This window comes from Tachysurus fulvidraco, chromosome 19 (genome assembly GCF_022655615.1).
Source record: "Tachysurus fulvidraco isolate hzauxx_2018 chromosome 19, HZAU_PFXX_2.0, whole genome shotgun sequence".
Taxonomy (NCBI): domain Eukaryota; kingdom Metazoa; phylum Chordata; class Actinopteri; order Siluriformes; family Bagridae; genus Tachysurus; species Tachysurus fulvidraco.
Window position 1 is genome coordinate 16,882,807 of NC_062536.1, and position 17,553 is coordinate 16,900,359.

A 17,553-nucleotide genomic window follows, 5' to 3' on the forward strand; every position below is an offset into this window, starting at 1 on the left:
AAAATATACAAAAACAAAAGACATTAAACAGAAACAGCGCCGTCCTGATTCTGGTCTTCAGTCATTAATGCACGCTGATTAATCCAGCTTTTCCTTCTGACGCTCCATACCGAGATTTAAATGATGTATTAAAGTCCACTGTAGAGGTCGAACCCCTTCTATGCACACGATCACAACCTGTACCTTCTAATCCGGCACACCGTACAAACCCAGTCTTGTGCAGCACAGAAGATAAAATACGAAACTGTCAAAAACGTTCAAACGTTTGCCAGAAGATCCACGTTTAAAAACGGACACGCATTTGTGAAACAGACTCAATAGAGGCGTGGCACTGTGCAGCAGTTTGCATTCTTCTTTACGCTACAATACGATAAGATCGAAACTTTTGTCCTCGACGCAAACGCGATAGCGTTACGAGAATGTTTCCTCCTGGTCGCATACATTTTCTCAAGCACGTGATTTTAGCCAGATGAAAATCTGTTTGTTTTTGTGCCGTCGGTGAAACCGCGCAATTCTGTTGAAACTTTTTTAATCGTCAATTAAAAACAACAACAAAAAACAGACAGATAATCACAGACTACGACTGTTTTACAGCCCTGTCCATGATCATGGTGGATGCCGATAAAGATTACACCAAATGGGGGAAAAATTATCTTCTAGGATTAAGATTCCTCTGGGGTTTTTTTTTATCGGCATCCACCATGATTACTCTCTTTTTCCTCTGGGCAACTATTTAAAAAAAAAAAGAAAACAAGAAAATGATTCGAATTAATTCTATTTGTCTGAACCGCTGTCTGGGCAGAAAAAGAAAGCTCTCGTACGATCCGTCATTTTGTGACCGAACGTGTTTTGACGGCTGTAGGGAAGTCACATGACCGTCAGAAACTCGGCGTTCTGTATCGACGAGTGCAAACTGCTGCAGCTGCGTTCATGATCCTGTGTCATGTTGAGCTGAGATCATCAGCACGGAAACGCTGCTCATTTACCCGTCTCCTGTCTTCAGGCCAAGCGCATGGGACAGACAAACATCTGCTCTGTGTGGGTCAAAAGCCTTCCACAAGAAGGAGAAGTCTGGTTAACTGGCTTTAAGTTAATCTTAAGTTATTTCTGGCCTCCTTGCTTCCCCTCTGGTAGAGGAAGAGCAGTTCTGGGTTAAAAGCGATGCTTTGAGTAAGAGTCTGTTCACTCGCTCTGATCTCGGCTCTCAGCCGCCGCCCCGTTAGAGCCGGAGCATCGGAGCGGCGTCGTGTTTCCCGTGAGCTCGAGTCTTTAGTGCAATTGCTCACCACAGGCCTTCAGTTAGTTAGCACATTAATCACTCTGGATGATGTCTCACATTCGCTCAACTACTTCTGTGCTTTCTTTTTTTTTTTTTTTTGTAATAACTCTGAAAAATGAGTCGTGTTTCAGCGCAGAGAAGAAGTACATTAAAGTGGGATAATAAACTACTGGGTTTGTGCTTGACTCTTCACTCTGTGTTGTGTAACTGACTCTCAGGTCTACAGTACACACTGATCTCTCTCACACACACACATGCACACACACCGCTCTCTCTCTCTCACTCACTCACACACACACACACACAGATCTCTCTCACACACACACACACACACACAAACTGTTCAGATTCAGATGCATTGTCTCGCTGTTATTCTCAATAAAGTAGAAAACTACTCCGAGCAGTTTGGGTGTGTGTGAGGGATGCAGGGATGAGCAGAACGTTTGGTTTGGTGTGTTGATGGATAAAATAATGTGTGTGTCCAGTTCCTCACTCAGTGTTCTGTCAATCTCACTCAGTTACTACATCTACTTCACATCCTTTTTTAACTTTATTTTCTTTCTTTCTTCCTCGTCTTCCTCAAATCCTTCTCTTTCTTTCTTTCTTTCTTTTTCTTTCTTTCTTTTTCTTTCTTTCATACTTTCTTGAATATTTCTATTTTCTTTTTAGTTCTTATTCTTTTTTTCTTCACTTATTCTAAGTAACTTTTCTAAGTTTATATATTTTGTCCTAATCTACATGTTTGCATTTCTTTATAGTAATTCCTTCTAGTATTATAATCATTCTTTATTTCTAATATCTCTAATCCTCTTTCTTAGTCTTTATTTTGTTCTTGTATAGTTACGTTCTTTCTAGTGTGTGTGTGTGTGTGTGTGTGTGTGTATATATATATATATGTATGTATATGTATATGTTTTAACATTTGTTGTATTTTTTTTTTCCTCCCTTGTGGACGAGCAGCAGTTTTTTTTTTATTATTGTTGTTTTATATGATGTTTTGTTGCGTTTACCTTTTTGTCTGGTGAAGATGTGGGAAGGACGGTGGCGTGTCATCCCTCACGACGTACTTCCTGATTGGCTAAAGGACAACGACTATCTCCTGCACGGACACAGACCACCCATGCCGTCCTTCAGAGCGTGCTTCAAGAGCATCTTCAGAATCCACACCGAGACGGGCAACATCTGGACTCACCTTCTCGGTGAGAAAGCGAACACACACACACACTTACTTTTAGTGTTTGAGGGTCTCTGAGCAGCAGGCTCGGTGGTCTGCTTTGTAACAGTTAACAGTATAATCATTTGCTTACGTCTGCACTGATGCCATGCTGCAAATCTACGAGCTGCTCTAATCACCAGTAATGAACTTAACAGCGCTTGCAGGAGTGCCGTGTTCCCTGGGACAGAGTCGTGGTGTCTAAGAACTGGGGGCATTAGTTACAACATTAGAGGATGTCTCTTAAACAGTAGTGTGAGTTTATTGCCCTGGAAATGAGTGATTTCACGCAGACTTTAGCCAGCGGGCTGTTCCTGTTCAGTCCAGATGTTCAGGTTCAGGGTTTATTGTACCTCCAATCTCAGTCTCTATTATCTCTACATTACAAAACATCTAATTATTACAACTTGAAGGGAAATCAGATGGACTTGATACAGCTCTGCCATCTAGTGGCTGTATGTCTTTATAGCTACAAAAACGCCACGGGTAACAATAATGCGTCATAATAAAGACAAGGCGCTATCTTGTGAATATATGATATTATAGAAAATGAGTTATTTCACAATTTTGTACACTTTTTATTGTCTGCAAGATCTGAAGAGAAAAATGAAAAAAACAAAAAACGTGACTGAGCTCTTTACATCTAAACTTCCCTTTTTGTCTGTGTGTGTGTGTGTCTGTCTGTGTTTGTGCCTGTGTGTGTGTGCGTTTGTCTGTTTGTCTGTCTGTGTGTGTGTGTATCTGTATCTGTGTGTGTCTGTGTGTGTATCTGTATCTGTGTGTGTCTGTCTGTGTTTGTGCCTGTGTGTGTGTGCGTTTGTTTGTCTGTCTGTGTGTATGTGCGTGTCTGTCTGTGTGTGTGTGTGTATCTGTATCTGTGTGTGTCTGTGTTTGTGCCTGTGTGTGTGCGTTTGTCTGTTTGTCTGTCTGTGTGTGTGTGTGTATCTGTATCTGTGTGTCTGTGTGTGTGTATCTGTATCTGTGTGTGTCTGTCTGTGTTTGTGCCTGTGTGTGTGCGTGTGTCTGTCTGTCTTTGTGTGTGTCTGTTTGTCGTGTGTGTGTGTGCGTGCGTGTGTCTGTTTGTCTGTGTGTGTGTGTGCGTGCGTGTGTCTGTTTGTCTGTGTGTGTGTGCGTGCGTGTGTGTGTGTGTGTGTGTGTGTGTGTGTGTGCATGTGTCTGTTTGTCTGTGTGTGTGTGCGCGTGTGTCTGTTTGTCTGTCTGTCTGTGTGTGTGCGTGTGTGTGCGTGCGCATGTTTGCAGGTTGCCTGTTCTTCTTGTGTCTGGGGATCGTGTACATGTTCAGACCCAACATGTCATTCGTGGCACCGTTTCAGGAGAAGATCGTGATTGGCGCTTTCTTTCTCGGTGCCATCCTCTGCCTGTCCTTCTCCTGGCTCTTCCACACAGTCTACTGCCATTCAGAGGGAGTGTCTCGGATGTTCTCAAAGTCAGTGTATTTACCACACAATGCTTATTTACACACACAAACACACACACACACACACACACACACGTGCGCACACACACACACACAAGCAGTTGTGATCAGTGTTCCACTTGGCTACATCTACACTGGTGGTGGTGGTGTGTGAGGTGTTATTGATCATAAGAGTTACTCTCTCACTTCTGTATGTAACTGATTAAATTATTAAAGAAGGAGTTAAGATCTGCTCCCTGTAGGGTTTATGATGAAATACAAAGGTCTGTCTGTAAAAGACCACCGAATGTTCTACAGTGTAATTAGTTACAGCACACAACACTGCCACCTAGTGTCCTTATTATATTAGTGACCAGCGTACGCAGATACAACAGTCACTAAAATACATGCTGGACTCTGATCAGAGAAATAACACGCTAGTTCAGAATGATCAACACACACACACACACACACACACACACACTCTCTCTCACACTCTCTCTCACACACACACACACACACACACTCTCTCTCATACACACACACACACACTCTCTCTCTCTCTCTCACACACACACACACACTCTTTCTCTCTCTCTCACACTCTCTCACACACGATCTCTCTCACACACACGATCTCTCTCACACACACGATCTCTCTCACACACGTGAGTTCTCTCTCACACACGATCTCTCTCACACACGATCTCTCTCACACACGTGAGTTCTCTCACACACACGCTCTCTCTCACACACACACATTCACAAATAATAATAATAAAAAAGGCTTATGATGATGATTATGACGGTTTTAATAATACTGAAAAACAGAACAATGATGGTGTTTACTGTAAAGCTCTGTATATACTCTCACTTTCCAACTTTCAGTCTCTATCTTAAGTGATTTGTGAAAGGACCATAATGAAAACGTCCTGGGTTTTTCTGATGATTTCTCTGTCCTGTTTTAGGTTGGACTACTCGGGTATCGCGTTCCTGATCATGGGTAGTTTTGTGCCGTGGCTTTACTACTCCTTCTACTGCTCCCCTCAGCCCTGTGTGGTTTACCTGATTGTGGTGTGTATCCTGGGCCTTGCTGCCATCACCGTCTCTCAGTGTGACTTCTTCGCCACGCCGCAGTACAGAGGAGTAAGAGCTGGTAAGCAGTCGCCGAGCGTCTTACTGTAACGTCGAGCAACATTTATAGCTGGTGAAAACAAAACATTAAGGTAAAAAGTGTTATTTGGGAGACTGTATATCAGGTCAGAAACGGTCAGAAAATGACTCTACTCCAAAATTAGCAATGAAAACTGAGCAGCTACAGAATCGAATCAGATCACTGCGACATTTAAGATCTGTGATGTTCAGTCCAGCTGAACTGCAGTGATGTTACTGACTGACCTTTAAACCAGATTCCTGGTCATTTGACCAAATAAAAAGGTGTAACTCTAATAAACTGTGTGTGTGTGTGTGTGTGTGTGTGTGTGTGTGTGTGTGTGTGTGAGATACAGGTGTGTTTGTGGGCCTGGGCCTGAGTGGAGTTGTCCCCACGTTGCACTTTGTAATCTCAGAAGGCTTCCTCAGGGCTACCACTATAGGTCAGATGGGCTGGCTCTTCCTCATGGCTGCCCTGTACATCACTGGAGCCTGCCTTTACGCCGCACGCATCCCAGAGAGATTCTTCCCTGGCAAATGTGACATCTGGGTGAGTGTGAATACCTGACAGGAGTGTAGCACACACACATGCATATACACAGACAGAAGTGTAGCACACAGACAGGAGTGTAGCGCACACACACATACATATACACAGACAGGAGTGTAGCGCACACACACATACATATACACAGACAGGAGTGTAGCGCACACACACATACATATACACAGACAGGAGTGTAGCGCACACACATACATATACACAGACAGGAGTGTAGCGCACACACACATACATATACACAGACAGGAGTGTAGCGCACACACATGCATATACACAGACAGGAGTGTAGCGCACACACACATACATATACACAGACAGGAGTGTAGCGCACACACACATACATATACACAGACAGGAGTGTAGCGCACACACACATACATATACACAGACAGGAGTGTAGCACACAGACAGGAGTGTAGCGCACACACACATACATATACACAGACAGGAGTGTAGCACACACACATACATATACACAGACAGGAGTGTAGCGCACACACACATACATATACACAGACAGGAGTGTAGCGCACAGACAGGAGTGTAGTGCACACACACATACATATACACAGACAGAAGTGTAGCACACAGACAGGAGTGTAGCGCACACACACATACATATACACAGACAGAAGTGTAGCACACAGACAGGAGTGTAGCACACACGCATACATATACACAGACAGAAGTGTAGCACACAGACAGAAGTGTAGCACACACACATACATATACACAGACAGGAGTGTAGCACACACACGTACATATACACAGACAGGAGTGTAGCACACACACATACATATACACAGACAGGAGTGTAGCACACACATACATATACACAGACAGGAGTGTAGCACACACACATACATATACACAGACAGGAGTGTAGCGCACACACACACATACATATACACAGACAGGAGTGTAGCACACACACATACATATACACAGACAGGAGTGTAGCACACACACATACATATACACAGACAGGAGTGTAGCACACACACATACATATACACAGACAGGAGTGTAGCACACACACGTACATATACACAGACAGGAGTGTAGCACACACACGTACATATACACAGACAGGAGTGTAGCACACACACATGCATATACACAGACAGAAGTGTAGCACACAGACAGGAGTGTAGCACACACACATACATATACACAGACAGGAGTGTAGCACACACACATACATATACACAGACAGGAGTGTAGCACACACACATACATATACACAGACAGGAGTGTAGCACACACACGTACATATACACAGACAGGAGTGTAGCACACACACGTACATATACACAGACAGGAGTGTAGCACACACACATGCATATACACAGACAGAAGTGTAGCACACAGACAGGAGTGTAGCACACACACATACATATACACAGACAGGAGTGTAGCACACACACATACATATACACAGACAGGAGTGTAGCACACACACATACATATACACAGACAGAAGTGTAGCACACACATGCATATACACAGACAGAAGTGTAGCACACACACATGCATATACACAAACAGAAGTGTAGCACACACACACACATATACACAGACAGACGTGTAGCACACACACATGCATATACACAAACAGAAGTGTAGCACACACACATGCATATACACAGACAGAAGTGTAGCACACACACATACATATACACAGACAGGAGTGTAGCGCACACACACACATACATATACACAGACAGGAGTGTAGCACACACACACACACATACATATACACAGACAGAAGTGTAGCACACACACACATACATATACACAGACAGAAGTGTAGCACACACATATACACAGACAGGAGTGTAGCACACACACATCACAGGTTTTAATAATGTAGACCACTTAGACTGTCAATGTGCGTGGGTAATAAATACTGATGAATAGGAGAGGGAAGGTCCCTTGTCACAAGGGAACACGTGGCTCAAGGCATTTACACCCTTTAAAACCCTTACACAAAATGGCATACGGAAATGATGCAGAGAGAGTAACAATGCTGTAATCACACACACACACATAGACACACACACACACACACACATGCACACACACACACACCTATACACACACATATACACACGTATACACACACACACACATATAATATACACACACATATACACATATACATACACACACACACACACACACACACACACACACACACACACACACACACACACACATATATATATATATACATATACATATATATATATATACATATATATATATATACATATATATATATATATATATATATATATATATATATATATATATATATATATATAATATACACACACTTCCTAAGCATGCTCTAAATGGTTCATAGGTCTCATGGTTTCCTCCATGAATGATCAGTAGTTGATGGTCAGTATGTAATCACCAGTCCTCACCTGTGTACATGTCCTGGCTGCTCCATGCATGTTTTGACTGACATTTTGTTTTCGTGCTCCTCAGTTCCACTCGCACCAGCTGTTCCACATCTTGGTGGTTGCCGGAGCCTTCGTGCACTTCCACGGCGTGTCCAACCTGCAGGAGTTCCGCTACACGGCGGGAGGCGGCTGTACCGCTGATGGCCCTCTGTAAGACTGCGCTGCACCACCAGGGGGAGACACAGCTCTCTTTTTATTACCACCACCGCCAGTAACAAATCCGACTCCTCTGACGCGTCTCGCTCCACTAATGAGGGCTGGACAAGATCTTTTGTCCACTTTTTTCTCCTAACTCCGTCTCTCCTCTTCTTCTGCCCTCTTTAATTAAAAAAAAAAAAAAGAAGAGAAAAAAACAAACAAAAAAAAACAAACCTGATGCGATTCAGTGGAGCTGGAGGGTGGGCTGATTTTGAAACACAGTTTTACAGAGTTGTTTTTGACATCTGTAAACATTTGACTTCATGATGTTTGGATATTGTTTTGCGTATTGACTCGGTTGGGGGGAAAAAACAATTGTGACATTTTGCCTTTGACGGTGCAAATGGTTTTAACTGTTATAAACATTATTAATGTAAATAAGATTTCTAAACCTGGGTTCTATAGATTTTTACAAATGTCAAATAATAATAATAATAAAAAACACAAAAAAAAACATTATAGTATTGTTAAATCGTGGGGAAAGGATGGAAAAGATGCGAAATCGGTGCATCGATTATGATCTTTGAGTCAGCAAATTAACTGTGCACTTCTGAACCAAAAATAATAAGATGGTGTCGATGAGAAACGGGACTAAAGGACCGGAGAAGAATGATTCTTTAGGATGAGCTGAACGAAGCAATATTCACTGCTTCACACACACAAGTGCACAGCTGAGGTTTTTCCTCCGAAGCTGGAACAGCTTGTGTGAAACGCTGAGTTTTTCTGGTAAAGCCATAATCCTGACAGGCGCCAGGTCCAACAACTGGCCTTATGACATCGCTTTCAGGCTCCCTTTTTGCACACAAGGAAAAACATCTGCTTCTCTATTTGGATTTCAGCACCTCGGTTCACGTCTTCGGAGCGTGGAAGAAGATTCTGGCATGCAGAGATCTTCGGCGTGTTCACACACACACACACACACACACACACGCGTTTAATTTCGTTTCTATGATTTTGCTGCTTTTTTGCTTGTTATTTTTGCATTCTCTTAATTATATATATATATTTTATTTTATTTTTTGCATTACAATACAGGAAATTCTTTATTATGATTATTTTTTGTTTCTTCAAGCTCTTTGCTTGCCTTTTCCAGAGGGCTTATAGGTTCACGAACGCGTTACAGATCCACGAACGCATCACACTGTGTTTCATCTATGTAAGAGTATTGCTACAGTCTGGGTTGGACCGCTCGCGTCGACGAGACAAACCCACTTTGTAGGACGTTTTACAAGATCAAGGGCCGTAACGGAGGCATCGCACAGCCACCGTCCGTTTCGTATATAAAAAAAAACAACAACAAAAAAAACAAAAACAAACGCTGCCTTACACGTCAGCTTGTGTTGAAAACTCGGGGATCATCGTCAGCATCTTGGAACTTGAGTACAGGAGAAAGCTGTAGAGCACACGCTCATCCGGACAGTGTTAGCAGCGCAGACCGTCGAGCGCTTCTGGGCCCCGACTTCACCACCAACGCAAGGCCTTGATTCACTGCATAAATATGTTGAATTCATTTTTATTGAGGTTGATTTGTTATTCTTTTTAATATTAATTTATTATCAAGGTGTGAGATGTGCATACTATTTCTCTTCGAAGCACACGAAGTTCCTAGTGTCTGCAGTAGAACGTTTCTATCTGCTGTATTGTTCTAATAAACTGTTTTGGAATTCTGACTCTACTGTTTTATTTGGTTTGTTTCCACAACAACGGTGTGGGGGTGGCTAGGGATGGTTTGGGGGGTTTCATCCAGGTTCACCGATGTCCTCTCCGCACCAAAGACATGCTCTGCAGGCTGATTGGCATCTTTAAGTCGTCTGTAGTTTGTGTTTTGGTGAATCTGAACAGCTCACGCTTCTGCTATGGGGGAAGCCTAATGATTAGAGAGTTTGACTCCTAACCCTAAGGTTGTGGGTTCAAGTCTCAGGAACCGACCACGCCTGAGGTGCCCTTGAGCAAGGCACCGAACCCCCGGCTGCCCACTGCTCCAGGTGTGTGTTCACTGCTGCGTGTGTGTGTGTACTTTGGATGGGTTAAACGCAGAGAACGAATTCTGAGTCTGGGTCACCATATTTAGCCGTACATCACGTCACTCTCACATGACGTTTCTTTAAAGATGTACAAAATTCACTTAGTATTGTATGAACAACAATAATGACAGTTTTATGTAAACATACTTTTATTCAGAACAAAATCAATTTTGTTACATTTACAAGTGTACATTTGAACAGAACAGATTAAATATTATTTCCTAATGAATTCTTACACCGTTATTACTTTCTAAACAGACCTGGGTGTGTGTTGTAGGTTTGCTTTGGGGTGTGTGTTGTACTGTAGCTTTGCTTTGGGGTGTGTGTTGTAGGTTTGCTTTGGGGTGTGTGTTGTAGGTTTGCTTTGGGGTGTGTGTTGTACCGTAGGTTTGCTTTGGGGTGTGTGTTGTAGGTTTGCTTTGGGGTGTGTGTTGTAGGTTTGCTTTGGGGTGTGTGTTGTACCGTAGGTTTGCTTTGGGGTGTGTGTTGTACTGTAGCTTTGCTTTGGGGTGTGTGTTGTACTGTAGGTTTGCTTTGGGGTGTGTGTTGTACTGTAGGTTTGCTTTGGGGTGTGTGTTGTACTGTAGGTTTGCTTTGGGGTGTGTGGGTGTAGGTTTGCTTTGGGCTGTGTGGGTGTAGGTTTGCTTTGGGCTGTGTGGGTGTAGCTTTGCTTTGGGGTGTGTGGGTGTAGCTTTGCTTTGGGGTGTGTGGGTGTAGCTTTGCTTTGGGGTGTGTGTGTGTGTAGGTTTGCTTTGGGGTGTGTGTGTGTAGGTTTGCTTTGGGGTGTGTGGGTGTAGGTTTGCTTTGGGCTGTGTGGGTGTAGGTTTGCTTTGGGGTGTGTGGGTGTAGGTTTGCTTTGGGGTGTGTGGGTGTAGGTTTGCTTTGGGGTGTGTGGGTGTAGGTTTGCTTTGGGGTGTGTGTGTGTGTAGGTTTGCTTTGGGGTGTGTGTGTGTAGGTTTGTTTTGGGGTGTGTGGGTGTAGCTTTGGGGTGTGTGGGTGTAGCTTTGGGGTGTGTGGGTGTAGCTTTGGGGTGTGTGTTGTACATTATAGACATTTCTGTGCAGGGAAATGAAGGACAGTTTCCTAATGAGCTGGTGTTGGTGTACCAGATGTCACACACTGGCCATGTGAGGCTCGTCGTCTTCGTCCTCCTCGTCCTGTTGACCTTTTTTCTACACAAACAGAACGGTTTAACAGGACAGCTGCTCTTCTCCTTTACGGAGGGATTGCGTCCTTATTTATAAGAACTTTGAATGGAAGCTAAAGGTAAGAGTCACTCACCAGTTTGAGGAAGTCGATCAGCTTATAAGCGTCCTCACCTGTGGACAATTCCATAAAGTCTCGTGGGATTCGATAGGATAAACAGGGACTTGGCTGGACGGTGACGTCGCTGGTGGTGTAACGGAATGCAGGACCGTCCTGTTAGCACGAGACACTTATTATAACACTGCTGCTGAGGCCCGAAGAGCTCCGGCTGCATGTTCATACGAGTATGACTATTTAGTAGGTCATCGTTTCTATGGTAACGACCACATCCATGCGAGGTGGTCTCTGTCTGTCTCTCTCTCTGTCTCTCTCTCTATTTCTCTTTGTCCGCCTGTCTCTCTCTCTCTTTCTCTTTGTCCGCCTGTCTCTCCCTCTATTTCTCTTTGTCCACCTATCTCTCTCTCTGTTACTTTTTGTCTGCCTGTCTCTCTCTGTTTCACTTTCTCCCTATTTCTCTTTGTCTGTCTCTCTCTTCGTCTGTCTGTCTGTCTCTTTCTCTCTCTATTTCTCGGTTTGTCTGTCTCTCTATTTCTCTCTGTCTGTCTGCCTGTTTCTCTCTCTGTCTGTCTGCCTGTTTCTCTCTTTCTTTTGTCTGTCTGTCTCTCTGCCTGTCTCTCTCTCTCTCGATTTCACCTTCTCCCTATTTCTCTTCGTCTGTCTCTCTCTTTGCTTATGTATTTCTTTGTCTCTGTCTTTGATTCTTATCTGTCTGTCTGCCTGTTTATCTCTGTCTATTTCCCTTTCCGTCTGTCTCTCTGTCTCTCTACAGATGACTAACACGGTACCTGTAACAGATTGGTTCCTGATGTTAACTCCTCCCACGTGAAGAGCAGGGAGTCTGTAACCTCGCCGAACGGGTTGAAGTCGATCAGCCACACACGACCCTGTTACACACACACACACACACACACACACACACACACACACACACACACACACACACACGACCCTGTTACACACCTTTCTTATAATAAACACAGTGCTGTAACATATTACTCAGAGCAGAACAGCTCTATAAGTGCGTCCCTCACCGTACTGTCTCTGTACACATCCAAGACAACTGGAAGAGGGAGAGAAAAAAAAATCCTTACATCATAACTCTGTCATTCGTGTGTGTATGTGTGTGTGTGTCTGTGTGTGTGTGTGTGTGTGTGTGTCCTATCAGAGGCGACTCACAGTCTTCGTTGAGGAACTGGTGCTGAACGTTCTCTCTGAAGAACTGCTGGATAGATGAGGAGATGCTCGCTTCCTGTTTGGAGATGTGCTGGTAATGCTGTGTGTAGTCTCTCTGAGAGATCCCTGTTAAAGCAAAATGGGGAAAAAATAAATAAAACAGACATTGTGTTCGTTACTGCAGCTCGTTCGTCACGCGGGAGCCGCTCCTAAGTTTTAGCACCCTCTCCTGTCTGATACTTCAACTACGTTCACTGTTATAATTTTATTTGTATAACTTAACAACGGACGTCGTCACAAAGCAGCTGTACAGATATATTTATGTCCGTAGTGGCGACGGTGGCGAGGAAAAACTTCTGTGAGATGACATCAATGCAGCTCATCGTTTCCATAGTAACTGTAATGCATGGTGGACGCTTCACTCAATCGAAATCTAATAAAAACTGACTGCGATGATCATAAATGTGATGATATTCAACAATGAAGAAAATAGTATTATTTTTGATATGGTGACATTTTAACTATATTATATTATATTATTTTATTATTTTATTTTTTTATTTTTTTATTTATTTATTTATTATTTAATTTATTATTATTATTATCATCATCATCATTATTAAATGTTTAGAAATTTTGAAATGCTTTAAATCAAATCAGACTCACTGGTCACATAACTCGCTGTGCGTTTTTATTAGAACAGTTGAAATGAAATCCGGACATCGACGGAACAGTTAAACAGCCTGTTTTAGAGAGAAACGACTCCAGGATCAGTTTACATACCAATCAGCTTGTTCTCCTTCACAAAGCAGCGAAATTCCCCTCCAGGAATGAGCTCACTCCACTTCCTCAGTACCAGCTAGACACGACAAAGAGAAAAAACAAACAAGATGTTAGTTAGTTGGTGCGCTGTGTGTGTGTGTGCCTGAGTGTGTGTGTCTGTGTGTGTCTGTGTGTGTCTGAGTGTGTGTGGCTGTGTGTGTCTGAGTGTGTTTTACCTCATAGTTTATCACAGGGTCTGGAGAGTCGTCATTGCACCGAAGGAACCTGGGAGAGAAGAGAGGAGAGGAGGAGAGGAAAGGAAAAGGGAGGATAGAGGAAAAGAGAGGAGAGAAGGAGAGGAGAGAGGAAAAGAGAGGAGAGGAAAAGAGAGGAGAGGAGGAGAGGAAAAGAGAGAGGAGGAGAGGAAAAGAGAGGAGAGGAAAAGAGAAGAGGAGAGAGGAGAGGAGAGGAAAAGAGAAGAGGAGAGAGGAGAGGAGAGGAAAAGAGAGGAGAGGAGAGGAGGGAAGGGGAGGAGAGGAAAAGAGAGAGGAGAGGTGTATTACACGCTGCAGTACACAGGTCTGTGTGAGGAAGACTCTCAGCTGGACTTACGGCTGTGTGAGGTCATGTGTGATGAAGTCTGAGCTCTTGAACAGAAGGAAGATGTCACTGAGACTCTGACACTGCAGTGAGCTGTTCAGGGCGATCCAGTTAGCATCCTACACACCACAGGGAGATAAAACACACACCACACCGGAGTTATTCACCAGCTATAACACACCTGAAACTTTACTCCGTTAATAACACCCTGTACTGTATACCGCACCGTGTTGCCAGATTAAACCGAATAAACGTAAAGAGACAATAATAAACGACAGGGTCGACTCACGACGAGACTCTGAAGATATTGTGATGCCTGTAGGATCGCTGTTAAAAGGTGGAACGCGCATGAAGCTTGAGTTACAGCAGCTAGGAACAGTTGTTCTATCACATGGCTCTTCTTAACTCTCTCAAAGAAGGCTTGCTGCAAGCTGGGGCTGTTTTGTTTTTTTCCATGAACGAATCAAGTATTTTAAATGAATCTTTGAGTTGAACGAATCACGTTTCGCTTAACTCCCGCCTGTGAGAAACGTCTTACTGCTCTGGTTCCAGTGTGTTGTGAAGGAGCGCGTCATCGGATGGATGTATTGAAAGAATAAATCTTTTACTGAACGAGTAAGCTGTTGCTATAGAAACGGTCACATATTAGAGCGAGTGCATTAACATCAGAGAAAGCTAATCACCACTTTCTGACCAATCACAAGCAAGTATCCCCAGCAGTGTGTGGATGTGTTCTGCTCACCCGTGGAGCGCTCCAGTTCAGTTTAGGGAAGACGCGTCCGCCGAGGGAATTTATCGCTTCCTGGACTTCCGAGCAGAATTCTGGGAATTCTGGAGCCTGTAGTAAAAAGAAAACTTCTAAACATCCACTCACTCGCAGAGTAATAATAAACATGACATGACAGATCAATGATAAGTGGATGAGAAAGATGTGAAACAGGAAGATGTTTTCTACTTTTCATAGAGATTGTGGAGTTAGGGTAACGCTCACCGTGACGACTGTCGTTGTCTCATCATCAGACCACTGGGGGGGGGGGGGACGACACAGATGGGGAGAGGGGGTGAGAGGGAGAGAGAGAGACAGGGGGAGAGAGAGAGACACATAGAGAGAGGCACTCAAAGAGAGAGAGAGAGAGAGAGAGAGAGAGAGAGAGAGAGAAAATTTACTCAGAGTATTTCACACAAGACATGTCTAATCTATTTATTAGTCTGATCTGCCTAATCTGTCTAACAGAAAACCTTAAACTGAGGGAATGTCTAATGTTTCCTTAGACATGAGCTCATGCATGTAGAGGTTTTCAGTACACAACACTGTACAGCTGTTCTGATGAATATATCCCCCCTAGTGGTCTAGATAGGAACAGAAATCCTTCTGAAACAAGACAAACTCTTAAAGTCCCGAGAGTCTACTTTCATATGTGCTACTACTTCAGAGATGACCTCTAAACTGATGTCACCCACCTGGACGTCGTCCTCGTCTTCTGAACCGCTGTTATTGTTGTTGTTTTGTGAAGGCTGATTGTTGTTGTCACTGCTGCAAATACAATCCACAGCTTAATCATCATGACTGACTCAACACACAGCTTTCATTAATTAAAGTCCAAGAAATCTCACCTTCCAGAGACCACTAACGTTCCGTCATCCAAAAGGTAATCGATTACATCCTGAGGCAGAGGAAGAATCAAACTGGAAGGAAAACAGAAATGTAATCGTTTTTGCTAGGTCAGTAGGACTGATTTTTCATTTTTTTTTAAATAATAATATTAATAATAATAATAATCCCAATTGCTCTCCTTTCTATATTTGCTGTTCCAAGTCTGCACAAAATCACTATTTATTTAATAAAAAAATTTTTTTTTGCGACATACGAATGTACGAATGAACACCTTTGATATACATCTTTTAAATAAAACATTTAATTAAATTGATTAACTGAAATCTGCTGCATCCTCTGACTACATATATTTTATACATCAAAAATATTGATCTATTCTTTTTATAAACAGTTACATTTTTTAACTTTTTAAACAAAGCAAAACGACAACATAACGATTGCAGCTGATGATAAATAAAAAAATGTTCTTTTAAAATTGTAAAATATTTGTTTACTTTTCTGCATCAATATTTTTCCCCAATATTTCTTAAATGAATATATTTAAATATAATAAATATTTAATATTTTAATAATTACATATTTTAAATATTTATTATTTTATCTTATTTAAATATTATATATAATAAATATATATACACATATATACAGTGAAGCCTGAGATTATTCTTACGATGTAAAAGAGGCATCATTGTCTTTTATTTTCATTTGAACAAAAAGTGGCATGTCCAAAATTATTCATATCCTTTGCTAACTGTCACTGTCTATGGGAAAATCCAAAGATCTATACCATTCCAAACTGTTCTAAAGCATCCTAATTACCCCGATTCATTGGGCAAGTAATAATTTTTTCCACAATGATGCCTCTTTACATGATCTTATTAACTTCTGGGAGACGCCTGTCATTTCTAATCAAGAAAAAACTTGCTGGTTGAATAAAAGTAACTTCAAGTCAAAATTTGCCAAAGGTATGAATAATTTCGGGCTTAACTGTATATATGTATACAAACACATCCATCCATCCATACACATTATATATATACATATATATATACATATATACATATATATATATATATACATATATACATATGTATATATACATATATATATATACATATATACATATATATATATATATGTATATATACATATATACATATGTATATATACATATATATATATATATATATACATATATATATATATATATATATATATATATATGTATATGTATACATATATATATATATATATATACATATATATATATACATATATACATATATACATATATACATGTATATATATATATACACATAATATGAATGCTATGGATAGAAATGTCTTTGTTTTTGTTTTACTTTTTAATAAAACTGACATTTACAAAAACAAACAAACAAAAAAATGGTATACAAAGCAATAAAAATAACAGTTAAATAATCTAAATATATAGAGATAATTTTAAAAAAGCTTAAATAAAAATAAAGAGTTAAATAAGACTTTAAGAGCCTTGAATTAACATTCAACACTTAGCTGTATTAGCCACCTAGCATGCTAACTTAGCTAGCTAACTTCAGTAAGTCTTTTAAGACTTCATTACAAAATTTCTCAACACACGTTTCTAAACACTCCACACTCACCTTTTAATCGTATGTTTCTTAAATAAAGGATACCAAACAGAAAACTGACAATTAGCAACTTGCTCTTTCTTCATAATGCTTCACAGTCAGGACGATTGTGCGACATTAAATAAGTTCCACTCAACAACAACTCGAGATAATAGTTCCTTCGGTTTGTTTTGTCTTTAAAAACAAACAAATA

The 17,553-nt window shown here is 41.5% G+C and overlaps 2 protein-coding genes across 5 annotated transcripts in view; one reads left to right on the top strand and one right to left on the bottom strand.

The window, feature by feature from the left end:
- The window catches only part of adipor2 (adiponectin receptor 2), a 39,818-nt gene extending 29,856 nt beyond the window's left edge, over positions 1 to 9,962 (top strand). For all 4 annotated transcript variants that reach the window (XM_027134288.2, XM_047803758.1, XM_027134291.2 and 1 more), the window contains 5 exons: positions 2,307 to 2,478; positions 3,753 to 3,939; positions 4,878 to 5,065; positions 5,418 to 5,611; positions 8,120 to 9,962. In XM_027134288.2, coding sequence (XP_026990089.2) covers positions 2,307 to 2,478; positions 3,753 to 3,939; positions 4,878 to 5,065; positions 5,418 to 5,611; positions 8,120 to 8,248 — 870 coding nt within the window. In that variant the 3' untranslated portion in view covers positions 8,249 to 9,962. The remainder of the gene's footprint in view (positions 1 to 2,306; positions 2,479 to 3,752; positions 3,940 to 4,877; positions 5,066 to 5,417; positions 5,612 to 8,119) is intronic.
- Positions 9,963 to 11,294: 1,332 nt separating this feature from the next.
- cdc123 (cell division cycle 123 homolog (S. cerevisiae)) lies at positions 11,295 to 17,536 on the bottom strand. Its single transcript, XM_027134309.2, has 13 exons — positions 17,373 to 17,536; positions 15,732 to 15,803; positions 15,579 to 15,651; positions 15,109 to 15,141; positions 14,860 to 14,955; positions 14,130 to 14,236; positions 13,754 to 13,802; positions 13,539 to 13,614; positions 12,759 to 12,881; positions 12,614 to 12,642; positions 12,368 to 12,466; positions 11,598 to 11,735; positions 11,295 to 11,488 (listed from the first exon to the last, which is right to left on the bottom strand). The coding sequence occupies exons 1-13, from the start codon at positions 17,444 to 17,446 to the stop codon at positions 11,429 to 11,431; spliced, it is 1,029 nt and encodes a 342-aa protein (XP_026990110.1). The 5' UTR covers positions 17,447 to 17,536; the 3' UTR covers positions 11,295 to 11,428.
- Between the last annotated feature and the right edge of the window lie 17 nt (positions 17,537 to 17,553).